The sequence below is a fragment of the Aristolochia californica genome, unplaced genomic scaffold, assembly GCF_029961685.1.
Source record: "Aristolochia californica isolate CCGP_79_NKW_82.1479 unplaced genomic scaffold, dmAriCali1.0.hap1 SCAF_13, whole genome shotgun sequence".
In the NCBI taxonomy this organism is placed as follows: domain Eukaryota; kingdom Viridiplantae; phylum Streptophyta; class Magnoliopsida; order Piperales; family Aristolochiaceae; genus Aristolochia; species Aristolochia californica.
In genome coordinates, this window is record NW_027181804.1 from 5,226,407 (window position 1) to 5,254,091 (window position 27,685).

A 27,685-nucleotide genomic window follows, 5' to 3' on the forward strand; every position below is an offset into this window, starting at 1 on the left:
TAAATAAATCATAAAAAAAATACATGTGATCTCTTAAACTCAAAGCATCTTTCCTTCTCTCATTTCCTTTCACTTGTCCATATCTTATCTCCTCTTTGAGCCTTATGTTTTAATTCAGTACAACATCAAGGAAAGTTTTGATGTACGGAGACTTACAATGAATATCTTATCACACACCAAGACCTGAAATTGAACAGAAAACTTTTTAAATTATTTTATGTGGAATAACTAATGAAATTCCATTTGTTCGAAATTCTAAGTTGGTTTGAACATCTTAAAAAACATAACAGTCCAACATCCATTTCTTATGCGGCAGGCAATTTTCTTATATTCCTGTCTAATTATGTACTATTGAACAAATATAAACCTTTTACAGATCTAAGACACAAGACTGGACTGGAACCAAAAAAGTCCCTAAACCATGACAATATATCAAACAGTCAACAAAATATGCTATCAACACTCAAAATCATGAAATAAAATTCATACCGGTAGTTTCTTCCAAGGATTTCTTCCGAGTGTACTCTATAAGTTCAAGAAAACTGTCAGCTGCAAATATCTGCAAAAAAAAAAAAAAAAACAGATCGTTATCTTTGCTTAGGCATAACTGCATTCTAATACAGAACATTTCACTTATAGAAACAGAGTGTTCGTCGTTCGGATATCCAAAAAGTTTTTCCAAGAATGAAGGAGCATTGCTGAAACGAAGCGAGAATTAGAGATTTTGTAGGGTTAGGTCGGCGACGAAAAAAAAACAGAAGATCAAATAAAAATCTTACCTCCTTCCGTCGGACCGTCCTTTTCGTCTGAGGAAGAACTTTGGATGAAGAAATCGAAGAGGAAGAAGAGAAAGAAATCGCAGAGGAAGAAGATAAAGAAATCGCAGAGGAAGAAATTGAGGAATCGAAGAGGGAGAGGGAGAACGAGGGCTTTGAAGCCCAAATTCCCTATTTCCCCTGAATACCTGTCGACGGATAGCGATTTTCGTGAGAAATCATGCTGAAACGGCATGGAAATGGCAGAGAGAAGTATGGGTTTCGCAGGTGGTAAGACGAAATGGAAGAGACATTTCCCGAAAATTTTCCAAATCCACTGATCCCGAATCGCTCAAATTGACGAGTCAGCGAGCCGAACCTGGCTCTGCTCGTTAATCTAAACGAGCTCAGCTCGAGCTCGAAATATAACGAATCGAACCGAACCGGCACCAAGCCGAACTCAAGCGGCTCGGTTCGAAGCCACCCCTAGGTAGATTAGACTAATTATCTTAAGCTCGTGCTTGTGTAGCGTCTGACAGCTGTGAAATGAAATTACAAGTTACACTCGTACGTTCGGCATACTCGTTTCTTACTTAGACAACGTGGGCAGACAGTATTGGACCTTTGTCATCCAATAACGAGAGAAGCAATGGTAACTCTCTCGAGCTGTAGTTGCTCGCCTTCTCAATTAAGTACACGCTTAGTGAAGCAGTCACTTTGTAACTAAAAGAACGCACCAAGAACATTGGACGGAGCGGATGCGTGCGTTTATAAAGAAACACCGAACGAGGGATCTCCGAGCAACGATTCCGAATTCCGATCGACCTTCGTCTCCTTATCTTGCTTAACTCTTTAAGTGAGACGCTCTCACACAATCCAAGACGCTCGGCGCCATCTGATCGAGGAATACCCAATTCTAATTTTGCTCTTTTCCTGGGGTGTTCTTTTTCTGTTTCTGCTGGGGACTTCAAAGAAGGCAGATGAAATTTCTGAGAAGGATAGCGGGCATTTTTGGCTTGCTTAAAGACGAAAGTCACGAAGCCAACGAGGAAGATGATGAGGATCGTGTACGTAAGGAAGAGGCTCAACCTCGTGGCCCCACCGAAAGGTTCAGCATTCGGGTACCTGTGGCTGTGGAAAAAGCCCATCCGGGACCCCTTCTTGCTCCATGTAGTTTCGGCCAAGGCGGTGTTCAGGTTTTCATCTTCTTTTACTCATCTTGATTCAGAACCATTTGCCATTTTCAAGAATAAGATATGATGTTTTTAGAATAATCCTAAAGGATAAGGAACAACATTAGGTTGAAGGGGAAAGTGTGCTGTAAGGTCTTGGGAAAGATAATGTGTTAGTTCTTAGCGCTATTCAGGGAATTAAATTTTTAACTTCTCATTAACTTCAATTATTCTTAATAATTCTAGAATAAGGAATAAGGTTTTAAATATCAGAAAGGCAGTACGCTTACAGGAGAATTTAAGATTCTCCTTTTGGGATTCCTTAATTTCTAGCTTTTATTCTGATTGATCCCAAAAATTCAGTAAATTTTCCATGCACCCCTAGGTTGGCAAGTTAGGGGTGTGATTGGGTGTTCTTTGTGTTGCAATTCTGCCTACTTTTGGTTAATGGTTGCAACCTTGAGCATTTGACATATCCTACAAACTTATAAGATGATGAGTTTGGTAATGAAAAGTCTTTGCCTTTCAAGGGTCAACGTTGCTACTCCGGATCATTGTTTCCTCCCTTCATTCACCTACATCCCTGACGACTTATTGCATTGACCCCATATGGAGCAAGTATGAAGACTTAAAAATGAATGTTGATCTTTTATATCTATGCTAATTCAAAGACTTAAAACGATAGCCTCTAGTGATTGGTAGCCTCATGCTTCTGTTGAAACTGATTATTTAAATATCTTTTGTCTATCCGGCCAAAATGATTTTTAAGCATTTATCCCTTACTCAAGTTAATCTCAATAGTCCATGTTCTCTGAGACTAATGATTTGTTCATCTCATGGATGAAAACATTCACTATTCTAATGAACCATTCTTCCCTTTTTCTTTCATACCTTGAGGTGTGTTATTCGTGTCCAAGTTGTGGAGGTGGTAATCTGTTGTTTGCATTGACGTCATTGGTTGAATGCAGTTGGACACTTGATGGTTCATAGTCAGTGACCTCTATACCAGAAGCACCATTTTCTAAGACAGAAATTTGGTGCAGGACTTAGAAAGCCATAGTAGAGGTTATACCAGTTTGAATTGAAATTCAGTCTTTTCCTTGTGCACCGGTACAAAATAAGCATTAATAACTTCACTTGTACCATCAACTAGATTAGTTTACTTTGTGTAATGTCTTTACATCAGATTGGTTGGATATCACATGATAGGAGTGGAAATTTATGAAAAAAACAATATATATATATAAATATTTGAATGTAACCACCTCCGTATACCCCCCCCCCCCCCCTCTCCTTTTGGCCATTGAGTAAATGCTTAGTTCACAAAAACTTCAGCTGTCAAAACTCATAAGTACAGTGTGGAAATTAAAAATTACTAAAAATAAAAGCAGAGGAATCAAATCACATACAATCTAACTTTCTCAAAATGAAATCAAATTAAATCAAGTTGATACGTCTCTGAGTAACAAAGTGTTTATGTTTTCATTCCCAAATGTGGCTGCATTATGATGCTCTGAAAATGCTTGTGGTGTTAGCAACTATGGGGAAGCTATTGTCCAAACCCAATCATTCAGAGAACTTTTGACAAAGTGCGGAGGCAGATCACTGAATGTGCCATTTGACCTTTGTTATGATATCTTTTCCACAAAAAGGAAAAACTTTTTTTTTGGAAAATTTGAGATCAACAAATCCATATCTTTGCCCTAAATTTTGGTTCAAAACTATTCCTGAATTTTTGCATATCAACACCAAATTTTGCAGTGTTGATGGTGACTAATACGCAGGGTTGTTGTCATTTGACAAGTCAACATTAAACCAATGGATTTCTTGATATATAATATAGCAAATATTGAAATTCTTTGGGATTTCTTTTGCAATGTCAAATGTCAAGTAACTAAGGGTGTGTTGGTGTCAATAGAAAATCATAGAAGAAAAAATGCAAATAGAAAATTTTTCCTTTGACCAAATTTTTCTGGTATATGTGTAGGTTTTAGGGGATGAATTCATATCAATTGCCCTTGTCCTACAAAAAGCTTACTCTAATAAGAAGCAATGGAGAAGATAAACCAAGAAGTAACAAATGCAACAATTAAAGGCAATTTATTTTTCAATAGGGAAATTTTCCAACAGGAAAATGTAGTCAAAGAAGTGATTTTCTTGTCATTTTCTCTTCTTGTGATGGCATAAACAGCCTAAGTTAGCTTTTCTTTTGTTAACATTAACAACTCTGTAACTTCTACTGATTTGTAACTTAGGAGTCATAGCAATATTTCTCTGTACAGAGATTGAGAATCATGCCATATAACGTTCAAAAGGAAACAAAAAATGAGTTTGAAAAGGAAAAGAAAAGCAATCATCTGCAAAGAGTGGTTTGGGTTTCAGCCTAGTAAGCATATGCTAACCATTGGTTGAAACGTGTCCTTTTGACCACATCTTTGATTTTTTGGCTGTGAAGATGCTCAGATGCCAACTGATGTATTATTTTTTGATATTTTATTATATTGGAGCCAATATATTGCTATTTTAAGGTTGTTACTTCATCTCTCAAAGCTCTCTTTTTTTTTTTTTTTTTTTTGCATCTGTTTCTGGTTTTTCAGGGCTTAAGGTGGCACGCTAAGCGTCTTAAAATAGATGAAGATGGTGATGTTGCAGAGGAGTTTTTTGACGAGGTCTATACAGGTGTGTCACGGCCAGAGAATCGAAACCAACCACCAAAGTTTGAAATGATTTACAGCACAAGACCTGCTAAAGTAAGAAGCCAAGTAATAGCAGCAGATGGTAGTATTCATCAAAGTGTGGAATTCAAGGGCAAGTTGCAGTGGGTATGAATGGCCTTAAAAGGTAGTTCTTTCTTTTAAAGGCTCATTTTTTGAATGATGAATATCCATGTGAACCTAACTTGTGAAAAACTAGCCTCTTATTTATTTTGATACACTTTTTTTCATGTGTATTATCATCTACCGTGTTATGTGTGAATATACGTGAGAATTCAGTACAAAAGTTTCAATATATTACAAACTTTGTATGACTAATATGAGCAATATTGCTTTTACCAATAAACTTGTTATGACTATATGAGCAAGATTATGTGACTTGCTCAGTCGACCCTGGTCAGTGACTCACTCAGGGTGACTCTCTGAGATGACCCGGCTGAGTCGACTTGGTTTTTTTGGTTGTGTAACCCAGTTGATTCCCGGGGGCACATGTACAACCCCCCACTTCTATTCAAAGAATTGATCAGGTAGGGTTCTTGGCTCGAGCCTTGTTGGGTTGGGTATAGAAGTGTTTTTCTATTTCCCTCTCCCAAATACTTTTTGTCTCTCTCTCTCTCTCTCTCTCTCTCTCGATCTCTCGATCTCTTGATCTCTCGATATATATATATACTTGTTTTCCCCTCATTACTTTCCAGAGTCCCTCTTGCTAGATCTCTCTCTTTTGCTATCTGGCTCTCTCCAAGTCTGAGTTCCCAAATCCTTTATACTTTACCGGCTACTGAGGAAAAGCAACCCCAACCATCCATTTCTTACCCACTCTTCACTTTAGTGAATTTAAAGTTAGGTATTCTTCACTTATCAAGTATCAAGTATTAACTCATTAATCAAATGGTTTAGGCTCATGGATATTGCTATTTATTCAGGTAGTTTTATAATATTCAAATATAAAGGTTGCTAATATCTCAAAAGTGAATTAGATTATACTGTCACTTGCCGTTTTATTTTTCTCTAACCGTATAAATAGTTCCTTAATATCTCAAAATCCAATGACTATCTGCATCCCCATCTGTTTTTAAAGGTTGCTAACGCATAATGGACATCAAATGCTTTTTTTTTTTTTTCCCCTTTCTCAGAGAACGTTCTGAACATTGTGATTTAAGGGCCAGGTTGAATAGACTCAAATATCTTTGCTTTTTATTTTTATTTTTATTTTTTCACTGACAGAAGTAGAAATTCTATGTACAATTTGGTATTTCTATAAACCTACTAATGAATTTGAATAACTCGTATAATCGGTATACAAATCAAGTAAAAGAATTGACGAATTTTTAGGGACACTGAAACATGAAATCAAATAAGTAGTGAAATTATGCAGCAGTAGGTTCTTGAATGATCTTGATGTGTATATGTTGTTGGAGTATATGCATCGCCGTTCAAATGGTAATGCTACGAAAGAATTCGTTGAAGGATGAGGTTTAGCTGTTTGTTGGGGCCATGACGGTATGCTCCGATGCCGAGATAATCTCCTTCCCGCAACTCGTTCACGTCTACCGGCACCTTCCAGCCCTGTAGGAGAGCCCACTGGTTCAGACTCGCCAACTTCTTCAACTTCAGCTCCCTTCTCCACCCTACTGGATCCATGACGGAGACGTAAATGCCTAGACTTTTCTGGAGTTCAGCCTCCCCTTTCTCCCACGAGTTGAGGTGAGGCTTCAGCTTCTCCATGACAGAACAAGGGAGAAAGAACCTTTGATGGTGAGGATTAACGTCGGTCTTGGTAATCCTCTTCTGCCCCAACCATATGGGTTCCGTGAAATTATGGAATAACTGACCCAATGCTTCTAGTAACTCTGGGGTGGCTTTCTTCTTCGGCCTCCATTCTTCCTCTTCTTACTTGAGCCTCTTCTTCTCAAGGAACTCCAGTAAGTCGTCTTCTTGGTCTCTTCCTCTTCTTGCTTGATGAGCCTCTTCTTCTCAAGAAACTCGAGTAAGTCGTCGTCTTGGTCTCTTCCTCTTCTTCTCAAGAAACTCGAGTAAGTCGTCTTCTTGGTTTCTTCCTCTTCTTGCTTGCTGAGCCTCTTCTTCTCAAAAAACTCGAGTAAGTCGTCTACTTGGTCTCTTCCTCTTCTTCTCAAGAAACTCGAGTAAGTCGGCTTCTTGGTCTGTAATGACGTCTCTCTTGTCGCGACGATTTACTCCTCTAGTCTCTGTCATCGTCACTCTTGAAGTACTCCACTCACTCGCTGTCTACATCAGTCTCCAAGTTATGGGAGCAACAGAGAATGGGAATTGGAATGAGACAAGGCGAAAATGGTGTTATATATATAGAGGGCATGTGAGAGGAAGCATTTCCCTCTCACGCACCTCTTTCCTTGTACAACGCAGTAAGTCACATCCAGTTAGGAAGTTACTTATTCAATCCAATTCCAATTGCCGGAACCCCAAATTGACCCGATGATTTTTAGCTAGAATATAAATCTCATAGTTAAAATCCAAAATTAACATATTAAAAAATATATCGGGAAACGTATATTTTAAATACCCAAATAAAGGATGGCCTACCCTACGGTGCCACAACCAAATTTGTTCTACTTTAAGGTCGTTTAAGGGCCGCATGTGATATGCACGGCCTACACTGAAACCTTCCATATAATAGAGCCTCCTCCTCTTAGTACCATGCCCAATGATCTCCTTGGTGAAAATATCCTAAATAAGACAAAATATTGGGTAAATAAGAGCAACACAATTTAGGTCGTCGGTAACTCTACACACTCATAGTAACTTGTGAGAAAAAGAGGACACGGGTAGTGTATTAGATAATAATACGACTGGTGATAGCATCATTGGCAATGCTAGTCCGTCGAGGAGCAAAGTGATGAGAAAAATCATTTGCATCAAAATGTCATATGGTTTGTTGCTCCAGAGTCAAGTATTCACACTCTGCAATCAACCTCTCTAGTAGATCCGAGGAGAGGATTACCTGGGTCTACATCCATCTCAGGTCGAGTTCGGTCATAGTCAAGTCCGAGTCCAGTTTGAGTCGGGTCTTGGTCCGAGTCCGGTCTGGTCTGAGTTGTTGGGTTGACTCAACTTCGAGTCCGGTCCGGGTCGCTGGGTTGAGTCACTTTGAGTGCGGTCCAGATACCAGGTTCAAAATTTTCCTCTCCCTAACTTTGGGCTGATTTAATTTCGAACCTTCATCGTCCCCACGATGCTAGTTTTTGAACAACGCGGGAGACGAGGGTCTGTCGTCTCTATCATTCGTTGGAAGAACGGCGTTTCGTAGGTCAGAGGCTTAGCCAGAGTTGCACAAGGTGGCCGATGACGAAAACTTCCGAAAAGGGATGGGGAATTTTTGCATGCGTCGTTGCTGAACAGGAATTCTACTCCCCGCAACATTGTCAACCTCTGGTTATTCCCGCTTTGATACCATGTAAGTTTTTTCTTCTTATTTTCTTTTTTTCATATATCGATTTACATCGGTATTTATACACAAAATTATAGTTATTTATCCTAGTTTCTTGAATCCGCCTTTGATTTACAAAGGACTTCTTCCTATGTTTTTATGCATCTGGAAGACTGCTCCAGAGGAAGAAGTCCTCCTCTAGAAGATCTCACGCCAACCAAAAAGAGGTCATACAGAAGAAGGAAGAGTAGAAGCAGTAATAAGGAGCCGAACCCATAACCATCTCCATCGAAACCAAAACTGCCATAATCAGAAGGGAGAGACATACCCAGTTAGTGAATGACTAGTAATAGCTTAAGCGGAACCACTGCCATGATCACCATAATCTCCGAGCACTTCCTGGGGTAAACAACCTATTTTGATCCTCAACGATTTCATTTTTTTAGCAGAATTATCTTCCACTTCGGAAAATGATTTGTCCCATGCTGAGGATAATTGTGTTGTCTATTGAGTATTTCAAATTGTCACTCTTTTTCCTTTGACATCTAGAACTGTCAAGTTGGTGGAATTTACTTGTCTTACTTCTTCGTGAAACGAGGTTAAAAAATGCAATTCGCTTGAGCCTTGTATTAATTCCTTTTTTAATCCAATCAGAAAGTGAAAGGATCATTATCAATGTCATCATGTTATGATTTTAAATCTAAAGGATATCGAATACGAAAAGCCATTTGGTCAGAAACATGCGAAACACTATCTCAATCTGGTCAAACGCTATCTCAATTGTCCGATCAATGACTATCTTAGTTGTCCGATCATGATCAGACAACTGAGATAGTTGTTTCGCATATTTCGCACCAAATAGCTTTTCGTATTGGATCAACCCTATTAATTTTTTTTTTCTAATATGTTTACTTGGCATACATTTTTATAGTTTTTCTTCTTTAACTCCCTATAAGTTTTATAGTTAAAAGTTTTCAATAGTCAATTATTTCGTATAAACACAATTTTGCAGCTTGTGAGGTCAACCTAGACTCAAGAAGTTGAATTCATCCCTTCTATTTTCCATGAGTCACCTTTGACTTGGCCCACGTACTTTGAGAGAACCAATCAAACTTAGGTATCGACCTGGATTTCGTTGAGGGCAAGTTCGGTCCCATTTTGATTTTAGAATTCCATGATACAATAAAAAGTGAAAAAAGGATAACTAATTTGACGGAAAAAAAAGTTCTTTTGTACCAATCCTATAATTGGTCATGTGAAAATGATTTGTTCGTGTTGGTGAAACTAGTAAAGTATTTGAAACCCGACATCTAAAACGCCCCATGAATTATTAATAAAACTTACTAGGGGTAGGAATGAGCTAAGTATTGATAAGCTTTTGCAAGATCAAACTCTAGTCAAGCTTAGCTCATGAGCTAGCTGAATTCGGTGCCACCCCTAAGCCCCACACATAATAAGTTGATTCAAGGTTCTTGAACCCATACTCAAGACAATTCATGATTCGTGGAATCTGATATCAGTTGTTCGAGTTGAGTCGAGTCACGTCTCCTTAGTCTAAGACGAGTGGTTGAGTGAATCAGGGGTGACTTGAAGCATTTACGCAGGGTAAGTTTAACCTTTAGACCTGACTCACCAAATTCCAAAAGTGGGTCAACGCAGTCAAATTATGGATGACTTGCTGAATGGTTTGCCATGGATATGGTTTTCGTTGGACCAACACAGTGTCAACAGTTAACAACTAAAGGTCGAAGATGAGTTCCTCTAATGAAAAAGATCATCAATTTTTATTTTATTTTTTTTCATCATGAAGATGGTGTTTGTTAAATAATCTTTTAAGGTGAAAGCTTAAGTGAATGCCAAATTAACTATGGAAATACAGAACCATTAAGCAACCAAAAGGTCTCCAATTCTGGTTGAACCCTACCTCTAAACCTAACTTGAAAAAAAAAAAACCAATCTCGACATGCTTTGTCTCCTTTTCTTTTCAATCCATTATCGCCCAAAAACCCAACCCAAACCAAACTTCTAACCCTACTTTGACCTCCAACCTTGAACCTTGACCCCCACAAAAAAACCCCAACCAAGAGTCGAAAAACCAACCTTAATCCCCCAATTTCCCTTTCTCTCGACCCAACTTAAAGTTAGAAAACCAACCCGATTTCCCACTTCTACCGCAAACCCGACCTAAAAGAACCTTGAGTTAGAAAACCAACCCCAAGATTTTCACTATTTTCAACCCGTTGACAATTGAGGAACGTGAGTTTTGCCGAAAAAGTTCGATCCGCCGTTAATCTCAGATCTAACGGTCGATTCTGCGTGCATGAGCTCCCGCAACGCGACAAAAAAACGGAATTATTACCGCGTAGACGAAACCGCAACGTCCTCTGCCCAATGGACGGGTTGGATTCACCTGACCCCACGTAATTCGCGTAGATCCTCCAACGATACAAATCGACCACGTCCGGGCATTTACACTGACCTCCGGCTGGAGGGGACAGATTCAGCATTAAGGGAAAAGAAGGTGGGCTTTTCAGTAAAGTGGGGATTATACCGTCAAGCTTGGGGAATTGCAGCGGCTTACAGCGTAAATAGTGGGGAGAGGAAGGAAGGAACATTCAAAATTCAAAAAGCCGGGAAGGTCCTCTCACCCTCTTCCTCTGTCTTTTCTAGAAAGCAAATCTCCGAACGAAACCCAAAACCCATTCATCTCGTAGCAGAATTTCAGAGCTTTTTCAACACCTGGACCGCCATTATCAGAACGATCCATGGCTCCTCTCTCTACCACACGGGCTTTCTCTCTCTTATTTTCTCTCTCTACCTTCTTCCACCCATCGCTCGCCTCTTGGCATGAACACGGCACCGAAAATCAAAAAAATTTAGAAAAATGGACACTACTTGCACTAACTTCCTCCAAATCAGAGACCAAAATCACAAAATTCCTTCTAAAAATAGCAATTTTGCGCTATTTCGAGCCCCCTTTATATTTACTGCACCACCACCTTCTTTCTTTCACCCAAAACTTTCTCTTTCATACGATCCAAGGAGGAGGAGGCTGAGACGGAGTGAGAGAAATGGAGGCATTTAACCTACACTCACCTCCTCCTGCTACTGAAATCCCTAAGCCCGCCACTGAGGTTGCTTCTCGGACTGTGACCGTCGAGGTGGGCGGTGGTGAGACTAGCCGTGCCGACACGAGTCGCGAGCTTGTCACTGCCGCTTTCCGTGACGCCTCCAGTGTGAGAGCGAGTAGGAAGAAGAGAATGGCCAGGCAGAGGCGATCGGTCGGCAGCGTTTTTCCGCTGCCTCCCCTCTTGCCCAAGCTCACCATCAACAGCTCTCCACCCATTCCCCGTGTAAGGCTTCCATTTTTTTTCCCGAGTTCATTTCTTTCCTCTTGGTTGTTCGCACGAGCGTTTAATTGATTTATTGCTTTATGATTTTGGGAATGCTCTTTTGATCCTTATTCACTTGGAGTGAAGTGTGTACTGACATATGTTTATTTTTTCATATTTCTATTTTTAGAAGCGATTTTTATGTGCTTCAAGCACCTTATTACTAATTCACCGATGTTGCCTTTGTTGGTGAGTTCTACTATACGTTTGCTTCGCTTTAAAAAATTCCTTTTATAAGTTCAGGAAAGTTTCTTTAATTATCATTGCTGTTGTTAAGGACTACTTGGTTTTGACATTTGTACACTTTTGGAAATTCTTTCCTTCTGTGAAGTTTCTCTAATTGGCATTTCTTTGCACAAATTCTGTGTAATTTTCTTGTTTGGTTTGAGATTTCTTGCCCAATTTTTTTTGCCATCATCTTAACAATTGTTTCTTGGTATAAAACGACGTTATGAAATAAAAGGAAACGAAAAAGAAGAAAAAATGAGATAGGCAGAGGTCCAATATGAAGGGATTACTGAGGCACAGCGAGCTACTTCCGTACTCACAATGTGACAAATTCTTGAATCAGGACATCATATTTGGAGCCTTATATGCTATTTTGTCAGGTAAGGCAGATGCAACACGAGATCCTCTCCAGATCAGTTGTGCTTCCGGTCATTGAGAATGACATCCTTGCTAGGGTCATTAATTTATTGCAGCTCGCAGGTTACCACATTATGTTTGAGATGGATGAGAATTGACATTGTAATAACTTGTTTCATTTAACAGAAAGAGGAGAAAGATGATAAGTGCATTTAAATGTTTGAATGGAAAATAGGTTTTAGCTTTAGTTGTTCTTAGAACACTGAGTGCTGGATGCTGTTGGCAAAGACATCAGTTTGGTTTTTTCCCAAAAACTTGATATCTCTTAGGAAACAACTAATGATGTCGCTCAAAAAATGATTACTTGATAATTTAATAATAATGATTTGATATTTTTGATAACATCTTGAGGAAACATAGTCTTTCTAGTTTTCATTTGCAATCAATAACTAATTTTATTTCTGAAGTAAAAATATTAAAAGTTATGAATCCATGTGCAATTTGGTGTGCCTATGTGTGTGTGAAAACAGCAGGCTTACATGTGTCATTTAACAGATTTTTGTTGGCTAGACACTTTGTTTTGTTGTATCTTTTGGAGTATAGTGAATCTTGATGTTGTGTTCTTTTTCATTACTGAAGTATACATAACCTGCTAAAGGTTTATATGTTGTTCTTTTTCCTCCAAAACTGAGGAAAAATAATCTATTGAATTGTATATTAATTGCTAGCATTTTTTCCATTTGTTTTTTGGGAATTGATTTTAAAATATTATGGCTGACCAGATTATGTTCCTTTGTTTTATTCCGGAGGGCAGAACATATCTAATGCCGTTCATGTTACCCGAAAAATGAAAGAAACACTATTCATGAAAAAAAGAGGGAAACCTACTCGTAAAGTTGTATGTTGAATCTGCAAGAATTTTTGTGTGTGATATTATCTGTAGTATTTGAAATCTTAAAATTAAGGCCTTGGCTGAGAAGCTTTATATTTTCTTCTACCCTTTTTGTTGTGGTCGTGGATCTATTTTTGTTTATAGTAAGATCTTTATCCTTATCTTTCAAAAAAAAAAAAAAGGTCCCATTATCATTCATTGCAATTTTTACTAGCAAAGTGCATAAAAGTGCTCAAATGAGACCAATAAAATTTGCAGGTAATATCAGTGTTAACAGAGCCAGACTGAAGTGACTGGTTGGGCCTGATACCCTAGAAACCTGGTAACTAGTCAAAACCCAGTTGAGCAATCGAAGTTCAATTGATTACTTGGTGGCTTGGACTGTTCAGGGGAAAGTTGGGTTGTGTAGGGAACACTTTGTGCAATTTTAGCAGGGTAGGGGGTTTCCCCCCTCTCACTTTCAGCAGTCGCTGAAGCTCCCCTGTCATCCCATTGCTGGCAGATGAACAGGGGAAGGGTAGCGCTGTGCCCCTCCCCATTTTGTTTGTTGGTGAGGGAGGTGCCCCCAACCTCCTTTCTGTCATGCAGAACTTTCGTAAGTTGGAAAGGAAGGTGGGGGTGCTTCCCTCACCATTAAACAGGAGGGAGCCTTCTGGATTTCTTTGTTGGTGGGGGAAGACAGAGGGCCCTTCCTTACCTCCTGAGAGAAAAGGGGAGGCTGTAACAGTAAGATCAGGGAGACGGGTGGCTTGCCCCTTTGTGATTTATCTTTAATAGTTGTTGACATTGGCGATGTGTCAACAAGTGGTCAAACCTGGTTGACCACTCACCTTCCTTGGTTGGGTTTTATAACATTTGGGTAATACATCAGTATATTCTTCTGTTCCACATTGATACAGCTGAAAGTTGTGGTCTGGAAGTTACAACATAAGCTTGATTCAACAGGAGTCATAAATACTTCTCAATCAGTTATCATATACTGATATAAGCTTTTGCACTCTTTCCACCTATTAGTTTAGGGATTTACTTGATTTAAATATTGATCAAGCTCAGTTGCTTTACCTAGCCTGCCAAATACCAAGCTTGCTTGAGGCTTCATACTGAATGTTGAATTCGGTGAATACAATTTCTGAAAAAAAATATGAAAATGAGTGTAAAATTCAGTTGTCTCCATTGAATCTCTATGTAGTCCTCACATAACAACTGTGAGTGGATTTTAGTGAATTTAAGTCAAGTGCTTGGGCTGACATAGTATCCTCATAAACATAGTTTAATCATCTGATAGTGTGGAGGAACAAATAAGTGGGAATGATGGAAGAGTCCTTGCTAAGGATACGAATCTATCTGCACTAAACTGATTAGAACTTATTGTCATCGACTCATTTATTTTTACTACGCTGCTGCTTATTGTATCTTTTTTCTCTTTCTAATTTTACTAGTCCTCTTTTTGGCAATATCATGCAGACTAATCATTATTGGTCATTTCATAAATCTAGAAAATTGTACAATTTTGCTGACTTATGTACAGTTCCTCTCTCTCTCTCTCTCTCTCTCTCCCTTTTGAATTATGATCGTGAAGCAAGCTTTCTTATTTCAGGATACAGGTTTGAGATTCCTCCTGCAGAAAGAACTTCAAAACAGTGATGTGAGTTCCCTTGGCCGTATGGTTCTTCCTAAGGTTAGTGCTTAATAGACTCTTACATGTATGCATGCCTTTCTTTCTTCTAAACTTTGGAGCCTTTGATAGATTTCAAGTTGTACTTACTGCTTTTACATAAGATTGATGGAAGATGAGATTGGGTTTCAGAAGGAGGCTGAAGCCCATTTACCTATTCTTAATGCGAGGGATGGTATAATGATAACCATGGAGGACATGGAAAATGCACGTGTATGGAACTTCAAGTACAGGTCTGAATTTATGTTCCTCTTATTTTTTTCATGCCTATCATACTTCGGTGTCTTTGAAACTTCTGAACACATTTCTTATGTTACACTGTTTTGAAACGGTTGGATACTATTGGCAATGGTTCCATGCCATATGAGTATCTTCCATACATTCAGTAGCAAAAGTTGGAGAAATTTTTTTTGTACATTTAACTATTTCATGGTACTTGTGCCAGTTTTTGCAGCAACTTTTTTTTGTTTTGTTTCATGATTTCTCCTTACCAATGTTTCTCCAAGAAAATTCTCCTAGCTTCTGAGTATAAGACATGGTGAGGCTCCTTCTCCCTCTCCTCCCTTGTGCTTGTTCTCTTTTACAAAACAACAATCAACCATCCAAAGTTTGCACCTATGAATTTGTCATGATTTTCTTGTTTGGCAGCGGAAACAAGTATTTGGCATGTTTCCTGTCAAGGTGCAAACGGAAACAAGATAGTCTAAATAGAGTACATATTCTTGTATAAAATTTTTCATTTGGATAAAAGTTTTTGAGTTTTTGTGTGCCGCATGGACCTTTGGATTATATGCTCGACTCATGAAACCTATGTTGGGTTGAATATTGATAACTTCCATCTTTGGGTTACCTGATCATTGGCACCTGTAGTCTCTTAAATATGTGTAAATGATAGCGAACTAAAATCTGGTGGGTTAAATTGGTCAGATGATTTGGCCATTCTGTGTCCTGTCATTGGAGGGGAGGAGATAAAATCTAATGTATTTTTATCTTTTCTACACGTATGCATAACAGCTGATAATTTTGTCTTGTATAGATATTGGCCAAATAACAAGAGCCGAATGTACATTCTTGAGCATATAGGTGAGGGCATTTATGTGTGTCCCATTTACTTTTAATTAACACTCTTCTTTTTGTTTAATTACCAGTAAACCATGCAGATTATCTTGCTCTATTGTAATTTTATCTCAGGCGAGTTCATCAAGGCTCATGGTTTACGAAGTGGTGATGTCATCTTGATATTTAAGGATGACCATCCACCGAAATATGTAAGCCTCTGTTTAACATCATTTATTATCCTTGCCTCCATCTTTGTAAGCAACAGCTACTTGGATCATTTTTTTTTCTTTTCATTTCTTACAAACTGATGAGCAGCTAATTCAAGCAAGGAAGACCGTAAGTCGCATGCCTTGTAGTATATTTCCTCCAAGGAAGGTGATGGATCACATGAGCCTCTCGGGAAAAATGATAAAGCAGGCATATTCCACGAAAAAGGCGATGAGTCTCATCACCCCTTCGAGAAAGAAGTCACATCATGCAAGCTTCTCATGGAAGATGAAGGATCATGTAAATCCCTCCACTAAAGAGAGCAGCTTATCAAAAACCACTCCCTCAGTCATTGATACTTATAATGAACAAGCAATGCCTGATGCAGAGGCAGAGGCAGAGGCTAATCAATTAACCTATCTCCATGCAACTCTTCCTACAACCGATGATGATACTACCTTTAGTAGCATACTTGATGATGCCTTTGCTGCGGATACACCTTTTGATTTCTCAAGTAGCACGAATGGGAGCTCTCCATGGCTTGATACAAGTCCATGTATAGGGCCTGATGATAATTTGTCTTTTGATGACTTCTTATAAAGCCACCTCGCTTCTGTGGGTGTGCAAAGTGCAGATGGACTATGTTTGGTGTTTTGTGTGGTGAGTCTTTGGTTTTGTTTATAGTTGCTTGGTTGACACTGGTGTTATGAATAGTAGAAAATAAAGCCTTTGAAAATTTGTGAAAAGCTATACTTTTATGTATTACAGTGTTAGCTGCAGCATTGGGTGAATCTCTATGATGAATTGTGTTCCGAAGAGATGACCCATTTTGGAGTTTCATGCTAGTCGACAGAAGGGCACCCAAGAACTCTAAAGTTCAAAGGTCAAACTGCACTGATTTGGTGATTGAGCTGGGAAACTAAGTGGGAGACTGCAATGGTCTTGCAGCAGCAGTTCCGATACCAATGAAAATGGGGAAGAGAAGGAAAAGAAAAGCGTCTCGGGAAAAGGCTTGTAAGATTCTTGTTCTTTTCTTCTTCGTCTTTATGTGGGAGATGTGAAGATTGTGAATTCCCAAGGCGTCCACGAGTCAAACACTGAGCTGGTATGCCCTGGCTCGGTCTCCCCTCCCCTCTTGTAGAAGAGCAGTCCCGGTTTATTTGTAAATGAGAAGGCACGGATGCCCTCGCGCCTTTTATTTTGACTTATCTGGACTTCAGCTTTTAGAACTAGTAAACGACCTGGTTTTTACCCTTGTTGAATTGGGGTTTGAGTCTAAAGTGTGAAATTGATGAATGTTAGTGTGTTTGGGATTACAAATCAGAGTTAGTGAAATTCTAATTCAGTTGTTAATGAAATCCTAAAGAGTGAAGGAAAATAAGAAAAATTAAATTTACTCGCTTTTAATAATATAAATATGTTATAATTAAAATTAAGCTAAATTCATCATATTCATTTAAAGAATTAATTTATATTATTTAAAAACATTAATATAGTTTATGGAAAAAATATATTTCACTAAATAACTTAACAATCTTATTTTACTTAAATTAATCATATAATTATTTTTTATTAAAGCTAGAGTAAATTATATTTTAAAAAATAAAAACTTTATTTATTTTAATATAATATAATTTCTAAAATTTTATTTTATAATTAAATGTAATTTAAAATTAAAATTTTTTTTTGTTGGTTTACAATTAATTTGCAAATATATATTAACACACTCATTAAGTTTAATATTAATTTTAATATATATTAAATATTTAAATTATTAATCAAAGTTATATATATCAGTAAAAAACTATGTCTAATATTTATTTCACTCTATTTAAACTTATGCACTTCTTTAAATTAATTTAATCTAATCATAAAATATTTACTTTCAAATTTATTAATTCACATAGTAATTTAATATAAATAGTTACATATTATATATTAAAATTTAGAAATTTTTGAATAATAATAAAATTTTAATAAATTTGAATGACAATAAATTATTTTTTATTACTCATTATTATTATTATGATAAAATATTATTATTATAAGTATAATAATATTTATTTATCTTAAGCAACTAATATTAATATCAATTTTCGATAGAACCCAATAATTATGTTAAATCTATATTTTAATTATTTCAAAATATTTATTGTAGGTGTCTCACTCATTGAGTTGCTATAGTCTAGAATATGTTGAATATAGGTTGACTCCATTATTGCTTTTGACGATAACAAATTTTAATAAAATTAAAAATTAACTAAATATTTCAAATACTTTACTTTCAAAAGACATGCCTCAAAACGATTGAGCCTACTCAAGATCTCAAACATCATTTAAAGACAACTCTTGAAGAAGAATCCTTAAAAAAGAAACAATGTTTTGGAGTCATTGATATATATATAAAAACTCAATCAATATGTAAGACGATATTCCAAAAGTCCTTCTCTTAAGGTACAAATCCAAACATGAAGCTTTAAGAGATATATTGTATTTACACATGTTTTAAAACATCATATACATCTTTTTAAACATGATAGAGCACTTAGATTCAATCATTCCTATGCTTAAAAAGTTAAAGTTAACTTAGTTAAACTTGCACTGGAATGATTGATCATCCAAAAGTGTATAAGCCAAACTTATAAAGCATAATCGATCAACTTAAGTCAATTGATTGATTTTCCAGAATATGACCATTACATGAAACATGATCGATCATCTCATTTGGATCGATTGATCAATACTATCTAGGCAAACAAAAACTACATAGAATGGTTGATTATCTTACATGATTGATCAATCAGACACAACATTGCTAATCAAAAACATAAAACATAATCGATCATAGGACTTAATTAATTAAACATAATGTTACCCATAAAAGACATAAAACATGATCAATCATAAAAAATTCACTGACAAAACATAATTACATTGCACTGCAAAAAAAACTTTGAGAGGACCAATGATAACATATTGATTGATTGTTAAGTCACATCATAAAAAAACCATTGTATATGATTATCAATCAATAACTATCAATCTATGATTATTAAGTGTACGTGATTATCAATCAATCACTTTATATTGATGGATAATCAATGTAATAATTTTTACAAACGAAGTTAATGAACATTTATTAGCGAATCCATAAACCTTTATTCTCAAAGTTTTGAATATTTTTAATGAAAGAGAACTATAACCATTATTATTATTATTATTATTATTTATTATTATTTTGCATCATTGAAAAATAATAAGGCAAAATACTACCCACACAATGGACTGCGTTTTAACTGCTGAAGCTGGATTTTTTTTTAGATACATGACAATTTGCTAAAGTATTTAGGTGTATTATTTAATGAATAAATTATTTCAGGATTATGGCGATGGGCATTTCATTTTTAGAAAAAAAATAAAAAAAATTGAATGGCCTCGGATCGTTCCAGCATTGACATCTGGTTCTTATTCTCTTCATTCGCTACAGAAAATCTCCATTGGAACTCCAATATCTTCACCATGCATGGAAGATGAAAACCTAGTACTGGCCGTAAGAGAATCGGCAAAGAAACAAAAAAACATAGTTCGCGAAGGAAGAAGCCACGACCTTTTTTCGGGGCTTTGCCGTTGATCTATAAGTACTTGCTAGCGGTAGGATAACTGAGATGTCCACTGATCGGATCGGTGGGTGCCGCTCCCGCCGCGGCTGCTGTTGCAGGAATCATGTCGTCCGGGATATGGCCGCCGTGGTGGTCGTGGGTGGCAATAAGCATATCGTTCCCACCGGTGGCCGCCATTGCTTGGGCGTGCTTGGCATTTTCCCCCTCCATTCTGTGTCGAGCCTTGGCCTCGTGCAGGTCTCTATTCGCTTCGGCTTCTTTCGCTTTCCTCACCTCGTGGGCTGCCACCTTCTGTCCTTCCGTCTTCGCCGTTGCTTTCGCCGCCTGTGATGCAGACGAGCCCTAAGTAAGAATCAAGCATACAGAAGAGAAAAATCATCAGTTTCTGGTGGCCGTATAAATTACCTTCTCCTCTGCCTTGGCCTTGTAGGTATCGACGTGCTCTTTGACTGCACTGGCCATGTCTTTCGCTTTCTCCTTCATTGCCTGCATTTTGCTCTCTTTTTCTTCCTGTGCTAAATGTGAATCAAACCCTGAAATTGATCTCTTGAACAAGGACACCGCAAAAGGGCTTCTTATCGTGTTTATAATGACAATGGAAGCGGAGCACGCCTTGTCTTCTCCTTTATTCTTCTTCTTCTGCCATGGCAAGCGTTTGGACTTTGGAGATCACCTCGCCATGGACACGTTGTAATGCTCAGCACTTACGTGTCAATCTGTCTGCAAGGATAGTCCAGCTGGGGCCACGTGCAACTGAGCAAGCCAGTCACGGTCCGAAGTTGTCCGTGTCTCGTTCCATGATAAGCGCTCCATTTATTTAAAATTTCTAATATTATCTATACATTTTTATTTATCAATTAAAACCAATATTATCTATTGACTTCCATTTATAAATTTATTATAATAGTAATAGTAATTATTATTTTAAAAATAATATTCCTAAATAATTTTTAGAGGCTCTAATTATAAAATACCTCAGTATAACCTAAAAATTAATTGTTGAACATAAAAAAGTTGAAACTTTTTATTGTCAAGCTCGAGTCTCCTTGGCCGGGGTGAGGTTTCTCAAAACACAAATACGATTACGATCCCTGAACCCGATCACCATCCTTGCAACCCTGTTCTCCACATTCCTGTAAACCCAACTTAAAGTTGACCCATCCTCACCCAGTCCCAATAAACCTGCCCCATCATCTCCCATCCCCAATCCATCCCAACCCCGTTTTGTATCCTTGTCTCGTCACCCCTTGTCAGGTTTGGAGAAATCCGTCCCAGACTTGAAATCCACATGAGCTTTTTCCCCGCCCCTTCCCTAACCCATGGGGTGAAAACAAAAACCCAAATTCAGGGTTCTAGGGTTAGGTCGGGTTCCCCAAAAAACCCTACTCGATGCCCACCTCCACTCTACCTATCAAAATTTATCAAATAAAATGTTAAAACTCTTCTCCCTCCATCTACAACCATTAAATTCAACATAGAAATTTTTTCCATCTACAAAAAAAGTGATTAGAGACAAGGGTGGATTCCCTCTTCGAAGTAGTTCCACTACATGGATAACTTTACTTTTTCATTTATAATAAAATTACAAAATTATACTTCATTTTCCAATAATCTCTTTTAATTAATTCTCAAAAGTATTTGTAGAAGAAGAGATATAGCAATGAGATATGTCCACGATAGTTCAACAAATTCATAGGAATAACATCTGTACAAGAAATCTATCTTAAACATCAATTGTTTGATCAAACCATTCCATCATAAAATAAGTTAATTTCTAAAGTACTCAAAATTGTTTGAACTACATTGCTCAAAATTGTCTAAAGTACTCAATTTCTAAAGTAAGTCAATTAATTATTTATTTTTATCATAAACCATATTGCTCCATCTTCAAGAGAGCACTCCATAAGGGCAACTGCTCTAATAGAATTTTAAAACAAGAAAGTATATGCTTTCATCTCGACACATTTGTAAATTTCTGGAATCTTCATCACTTTATTATACAACTCACTTGCTTGAGAGGTTTGAATGTTCTGTTTATGAAATGGTTGTTGAAAGTCCATCAAGACTGTTGATTGATTTCAGACATTTTTTTAGGACATCAAAAGCTCATCGTTTTTTACGCTTGACCTTACTAATACCAGATGGAATAGATGTTCTAGGAATTGTTACCTCTTGAGTAGGAGAGTTTGCAATGCCTTCCACTTCATTAGTACAATCTTCAAGAGAAGTAAAACTATCTCCCAAATTTGATATGTTAGGCCCCTTATTCAAATTCAATTGCCCCTCTTTGGCAATAATACAACTAGACCCAGTTGCACGATCTTTCTCAAAGAGAAAATGTAATTCATCATATTTTGCATCTGGATGGGCTTATACATTTAATAAATTTGTTAAACAAAATTAGTGTACAAAGGTCAGTTAAAACATAAAAAATCTAAATGTGGATGAGCATACCTATATGTAATTGTCCCACACTTACGAAGCTACTTCAAACATCATAGTTTATTGAATAAAACCGAATCTGCTAACACTATTATGATGAAATTCCTAAAGTGTAGGAAAGTTCTTCAATGTCTTCGGTTGGTTTTTAATACGTTGGACATATATGCATTACAAGCCACAAAAGGATCCAAAATTCTCTGACATAACTTTAGAAGCTACTGAATATGCAATCATATAAACGTCCTCTCAAATTTTTTGCCCTTATTCATGTGATCTATTGGAGTTTGTATAAGAAAATTCCCCATGTCTCGACTCCATATAATATTCTTTTTATCACCTCTACTATTATCTATTTTTCCTGAAAATTGTCAATATCAATTTTTCAATGATTAGGCACCAAATGCGGAACACTTGAAATACATGAATACATGGAAATTATAAGTCTTAAGTTAATACATACATACTTCAAACATAAACTATTTCCAAGAAGATTTCTCATATTTATACAATAACATCACATTTAAATAAGTTTTTTTATTGCATCTCATCATGCCACATTTTTTAGTTATTTTCCCCTCGATCTTTCTGCTAGTATATAGTTGAGTACACTTCCTTATCAATCTCTTGCTCCATAAGCTCACGGTCCACCTCCTTAATAAGCTCTAGGTTTAAATCAACCCCCATAAGATAATTGTGAATAATAAATGTTGCTAATACATTATCCTTCTCAGTTTGAATTGGATAATTAAGATTTGTCTTAAAAATGGAAAATATTTGATTTAAAACACTAAATATTTTTCAATTGCATTCTATAATTGGACATGCAACCAATAGATTTTGTGTTGGATGTTCCTTTCGTCGTCTATATCTTGATATATCATATACTGAAACTTTCACAAGAATATGTATCTTACATAATCCTTAAAGTATGAGCATAACTTATTATTGTTTTTTTTTTCATTTATAGGGGAACTTCTAATCCATCAGGTTGTTTTAAAAAAATGTCTTCCAAGGATATGAGTGCTTGGAGGACTTGATGGCAATGAATGTTGATTGTTTCTCCATAACGAAATAAATGGAATTTCATTGGATGGTTCTTCCAATTATGGCCAACTATATAGAGAAACTTTGCTACTTGCTCCTCTGTGGTGCTATACACATTATCCTTAAGACGATCTGTTTCCCTCAAGATATTAAGTAATCTTCCAAATGCATCAACCCCCATGTGTAGTAGCTCTTGACAGTCTGTGTCATTTGAACAAGTCGCTCCATTAGCACTCTTCTACCACTATTACTCCCCTCCAAGATCGGTTAGCCAACAAAGATTTTATAATACCATATTATTGTACAACATTCAGCATATGCTACACTCGTGGCTCCATAAATTGCATCGACCTGTCTTTTGATATTCTTGTTATCTTTAGAAAATGAAATAATAAAATACAATCATGCATTTGAAAAAAGTACCATTTTTTAGGTATTATGGTTTGGTTTTTAGATTCTTTCTTGTTAAACATAATGAATATAGTGATTTTATTTTCTACACCTATCCAAAAAGTCTTTTTCCAAAAAAATTATATTAAAAAATCTATGTTGATTTAATTTTATTTAAATAAAATGAGTAAATAACAAAACTATATCATTTGCCTCATTCTATAATAAATTCCTCTAGCAACATTTACTTAGTAAATAAAATGCCTAAAATGATCTTATTAAAAGATTAAAAAATAATCACATAATTTTTATATCTAAAAAATCTTTTAGAACGGGGTAAAAACTATATTTTTGTCATTTATTAGTTTCCAGCTAAAAAATCTATTGCCTGGCAGTTTCAGTTCCTCTTCTCCTTGGAAAGCCAGCAAAAAAAATCTCCTTGGAAAATTTTCAGATAATAGAAATACTTCACTAGTGCAATAAAGCAACTGGTAAGCCATTACAAAATGTCCATTATTGCCAAAAACAACTCTGGGTTGTTGTGCTAGCAACTGGAAGAAAAAAATGCACATGGTTGGTGATCCTTTCTGAATCATGATTCATTTCCCATAAGAAAACCTAGGAAACAGGCTACAACACAGACAATTGTTCCTAGATAGCAGCAAGATGGAGAAGAATGACCCTCTTCTTCATTTATACTCCTAACTTGATCTTGATTGCTTGTTTGCTATCTACATTATAATTTCTGGTTTTGTGAAATGTGACCTGATCTCCTTGTGAGGTAGAACTGCCACCCCATTGAGATATAAGGTGTCACTGACATGGACATCCTCTCCAAGAACAGCCATACTAGTGATTTGTGCTGATTGCCCAATTGTACAGTGCCATCCAATGATGCTGCCAGAGACATGAGCTGAATTCTTCACTCTCACTCCCTTCATCAATGTGCACCTGGAGAGCCTTACCCCAGTCTGAAGCACGCAGTCAGGTCCCACAACTACATTAGGTCCAATCATGCAACCTTCACCAATCTCAGCAGTTTTATCAATCAGTACGTTCCCAATTATATTTGGTCCCTTGGCAAGTGCTGAAGGGCAGTTTCTACTCAGATAGTCCAAGTACAGTGTCAAGCCTGTTAAATAATCTCTGGGCAGCCCAATATCCATCCAGAACCCTCTCAAGACCATGGCATAGAGCTTTCCTTCATCAGCAATGGAAGGAAAGACTTCACGCTCTAGAGAAGTAGGTCGTAAAGGAATTCGGTTAAGAACACTGGTGTTCAGGATGTAGATTCCAGCATTAATCTTATTGCCAACAAATATTGCTGGTTTTTCAACGAATTTCTTTACTCTTCCCGTCTCTTCTTCGACCACCACCACACCATATTTTGAAGGCTCATCCACCTGGCAGTCACAATTTCATCTTACATCATGCAAGACTTGTTACCCATCCTTAGTATATTAGTTGTGGGCCAAAAAAAAAAAAAAGGAACCTTGAATAGATAGAAACAGCTTGAAGAAAAAACTTTCAGAAAGTATTCTTACACAACAAGTTTGCCAAACCAAATATCTATCAAATAAATTCTTCAAGCTTCTTGGGATCAAAATTCTTGGAATACTCATTGACAATTTCCTAGAGAAATTTGTAATTGGTTACAAAAAAAACTGCATTTATTGTTGTTGTAATTGTTATTGTTGCTTGTGCATTAGAACTTTGCAACTTGTCAATGAAATATTGATGCTTTATCTTTCTTAGCTTTGTTTACATCTTTAAATAAACTCAAATATACTCAAACAACTGTACCTGGGTTACCATGATTGATGCTTCTTCTCCGTGAGTTTTGTGGAATTCAATCATTTCTTTCAATGGATACTCACAGGTAATGTCACTGTTGAGGACAAAGAATGGCTGATCTGGCTCCTCCAACAGTTTTTTGCCAGCTAAGGCCAGTGGGCCTGCTGTACCTAATGCCTCTATTTCTTGGGAGCATGTTATTTTTATCCCTAGCTTGAGCTCATGTTCTTCCAAGAAACTCAACATAACCTACAAGGGTTATCAAGATTACTCCTTACAAGAATTGATAGATATCAACAGAAAGGTATCAATTGATAATGGATTCATCTTACCTGTGGTTGGTAATTGATTGCTAAGATTACTTCATTCACTCCAACAGCTTTAAGAGCTTCAATCTAAGTTCACAGATATCAACTTTAGCTTCCAGAAACTGTATTTTATTAATAATAGAAGCTAATATGCATATTTGGAGGAAAATGATAAAAAAAAAAACCTCTGTAAACGAACTGAAAAAAGTACCATGCATTCATTAGATGCCAAGTTTTTCATATAAATGCCATGGATCCATGCATTTATGGACAGGGGTAATTATGACGGTTGCCAAGCATAGCTCTACGGAGAAATATAAGAACATGAGCCTTAAGCACCTGATGCAAAATCATGGGTTTGTTTGCAAATTCAACAAGAGGCTTTGGTTTGCTGAGTGTTAAAGGCCTCAATCGGGTCCCAAATCCGCCTACTAAAATGACTGCCTTCATCTTGATATAACTTGCAGGAATCTGTAAAATGTCCTTTCAACTTGTTTCCTCTGTTTAAAGGAGAGTGACAAAGAAGTCAAAACTCTTTTTAATAGCATAATTAAGTTAATATGAGCTTTCAGCTTGTTTCCTCTGTTTAAGAAGGATTTCAAACAGAGAACTGAAAGTATATTGGATTGCAGGCGCCAGCAAAACAGTTCATATAGCCTGTTCTTCCCCTTAAAAGAGGATCAAAGAGAAGAACACAACCCTTTTATGATCACGTTTCTCATAGTTCCAATGATACGACAACCAGTCAGAAAAAAAGAAAAACAAGAAAATAGTTCATTTTCGGTTTCATCAGTTTTTCAAAGCAACAGTTTCAAAAGCCTATCGCACGAAAGTATGCGATGTAATGCAGATTAGGTCAAATTCCATCCATCCAAATATTTGGCCATCATGTTATTTCCAAACCTATGTCACTCTCAGCAAAATACAGAGTGACGCCAATCACCTAGCTTTTATCTCATATCCAGTACTCCTAAACATCAAATATCCATGTATCTAACTAGAGAGGAAAGTAAAACTGGTCACTGTATATTCAACCAACTATGCTATATCTCAAAGATTTCTCAACAGGTACGTTCCAGAGAGCCAAAACCAATAAGAAACATAGAACACGCTAAAACCCTTGCTAATTTCAATTATGCATCAAAACGAAAACCATGGGCGTGTATTAGAAAATACAAAACAGATTTTCATTTGTTCAACAGATTAGAAAACAAAGAACCGTAGAAATTGAAATGAGACCAGAAACAGCTTGGAATGTGACTCACCTGGAGCAAGAGGAAAGCACACGCAAGCTTTGCTTGGAGAGCTGACAGCTTAGCAGGAAAGAAGAATAAGTAAGCAGATGCCTTTTGGAAGGAATAAAGATGATTCGTGTTGGCGGGTTTCCCGCCGAAGCATCCGGCTGCGGCGCGTGCGCATTAAAATAGATTTCCATTATGGTACTTGATTAAATCGAAGCTTTTAATTGCTTCAATCTTCTTCAGAACATTATATCGATGGAACAAATTGCACCCTTATAGATAGAAATTTCTTAAAAAATTATGAACAAATTTAATTAATGTTTGACTTTGGAGCATCCAAATTTTCTCAAGAGCACTTTTAGGTATTGTTAGTGCTTTTCCAGGAAACATTGGAAAAATATTTTAGTCGAAGTACGTTTTCAGTGCCTCATGTTTCTTGGAAATATTTTTTTAGGTAGAAATTCTTACCAAGAAATTCATATATTTTTCAAGTAAGATTTCCCAACCAAGATGGGCTGGAAAACCATATGGAATTTTTTTTAATAAGTATTTGACAATTGATATTGTAATACTTTCGGGACAAGGCAATTTTTCATGGTAATTTTGTATTTGATATTTTATTTTACTGAAATTTTATCGGATATGTATGGTAATGTATAAGATTGATTATTAATTTTTATTTATTTCCCTAGAAAAAGTCACTAACAGGTCCATTCAATTTTCCTTAGAATTTTCCATGTAATTTCCTGGTAAGGCACTAATAGGATTTTATCTAAAGTTTTTTTTTAGAAATATATATCCTAGGAAAAATATTTCTAGCTTTTTGTGGGAAATAAATTTCCACCCAAGGACGCTAACGCGACTTTAAATTTTAGGAAAATTTTGCAATCAATATTTTAATAAATGAGCTTGATGCACATATGTTTAGCCACAAATCCAACTAGACATTTTTTGCCAATGGAATTAAGGTCGATTTAACTTGAGCTATC

The 27,685-nt window shown here is 36.7% G+C and overlaps 3 protein-coding genes across 4 annotated transcripts; 2 read left to right on the plus strand and 1 right to left on the minus strand.

Moving 5' to 3' along the window:
• Positions 1 to 1,493: 1,493 nt before the first annotated feature.
• Positions 1,494 to 4,938, plus strand: LOC137949037 (uncharacterized). Its single transcript, XM_068795295.1, has 2 exons — positions 1,494 to 1,951; positions 4,525 to 4,938. Exons 1-2 carry the CDS (start codon positions 1,736 to 1,738, stop codon positions 4,753 to 4,755), a joined length of 447 nt encoding a protein of 148 aa, XP_068651396.1. The 5' UTR covers positions 1,494 to 1,735; the 3' UTR covers positions 4,756 to 4,938.
• A 5,747-nt stretch (positions 4,939 to 10,685) lies between these two features.
• On the plus strand, positions 10,686 to 17,090 carry LOC137948805 (B3 domain-containing protein LFL1-like). Of its 2 annotated transcripts, XR_011111662.1 has the most exons (7): positions 10,686 to 11,400; positions 14,514 to 14,594; positions 14,724 to 14,824; positions 15,628 to 15,674; positions 15,783 to 15,859; positions 15,966 to 16,517; positions 16,626 to 17,090. XR_011111662.1 is itself a non-coding variant. In XM_068794976.1 (6 exons), exons 1-6 carry the CDS (start codon positions 11,119 to 11,121, stop codon positions 16,455 to 16,457), a joined length of 1,080 nt encoding a protein of 359 aa, XP_068651077.1. In that variant the 5' UTR covers positions 10,686 to 11,118; the 3' UTR covers positions 16,458 to 16,593. The 2 variants fall into 2 exon arrangements, 1 of the variants encoding a protein (XP_068651077.1); XM_068794976.1 differs by lacking the exon at positions 16,626 to 17,090 and having other exon boundaries at positions 15,966 to 16,593.
• A 6,726-nt stretch (positions 17,091 to 23,816) lies between these two features.
• Positions 23,817 to 26,762, minus strand: LOC137948191 (mannose-1-phosphate guanylyltransferase 1-like). Its single transcript, XM_068794186.1, has 5 exons — positions 26,721 to 26,762; positions 25,795 to 25,955; positions 25,480 to 25,542; positions 25,157 to 25,396; positions 23,817 to 24,756 (listed from the first exon to the last, which is right to left on the minus strand). The coding sequence occupies exons 2-5, from the start codon at positions 25,903 to 25,905 to the stop codon at positions 24,085 to 24,087; spliced, it is 1,086 nt and encodes a 361-aa protein (XP_068650287.1). The 5' UTR covers positions 25,906 to 25,955; positions 26,721 to 26,762; the 3' UTR covers positions 23,817 to 24,084.
• Between the last annotated feature and the right edge of the window lie 923 nt (positions 26,763 to 27,685).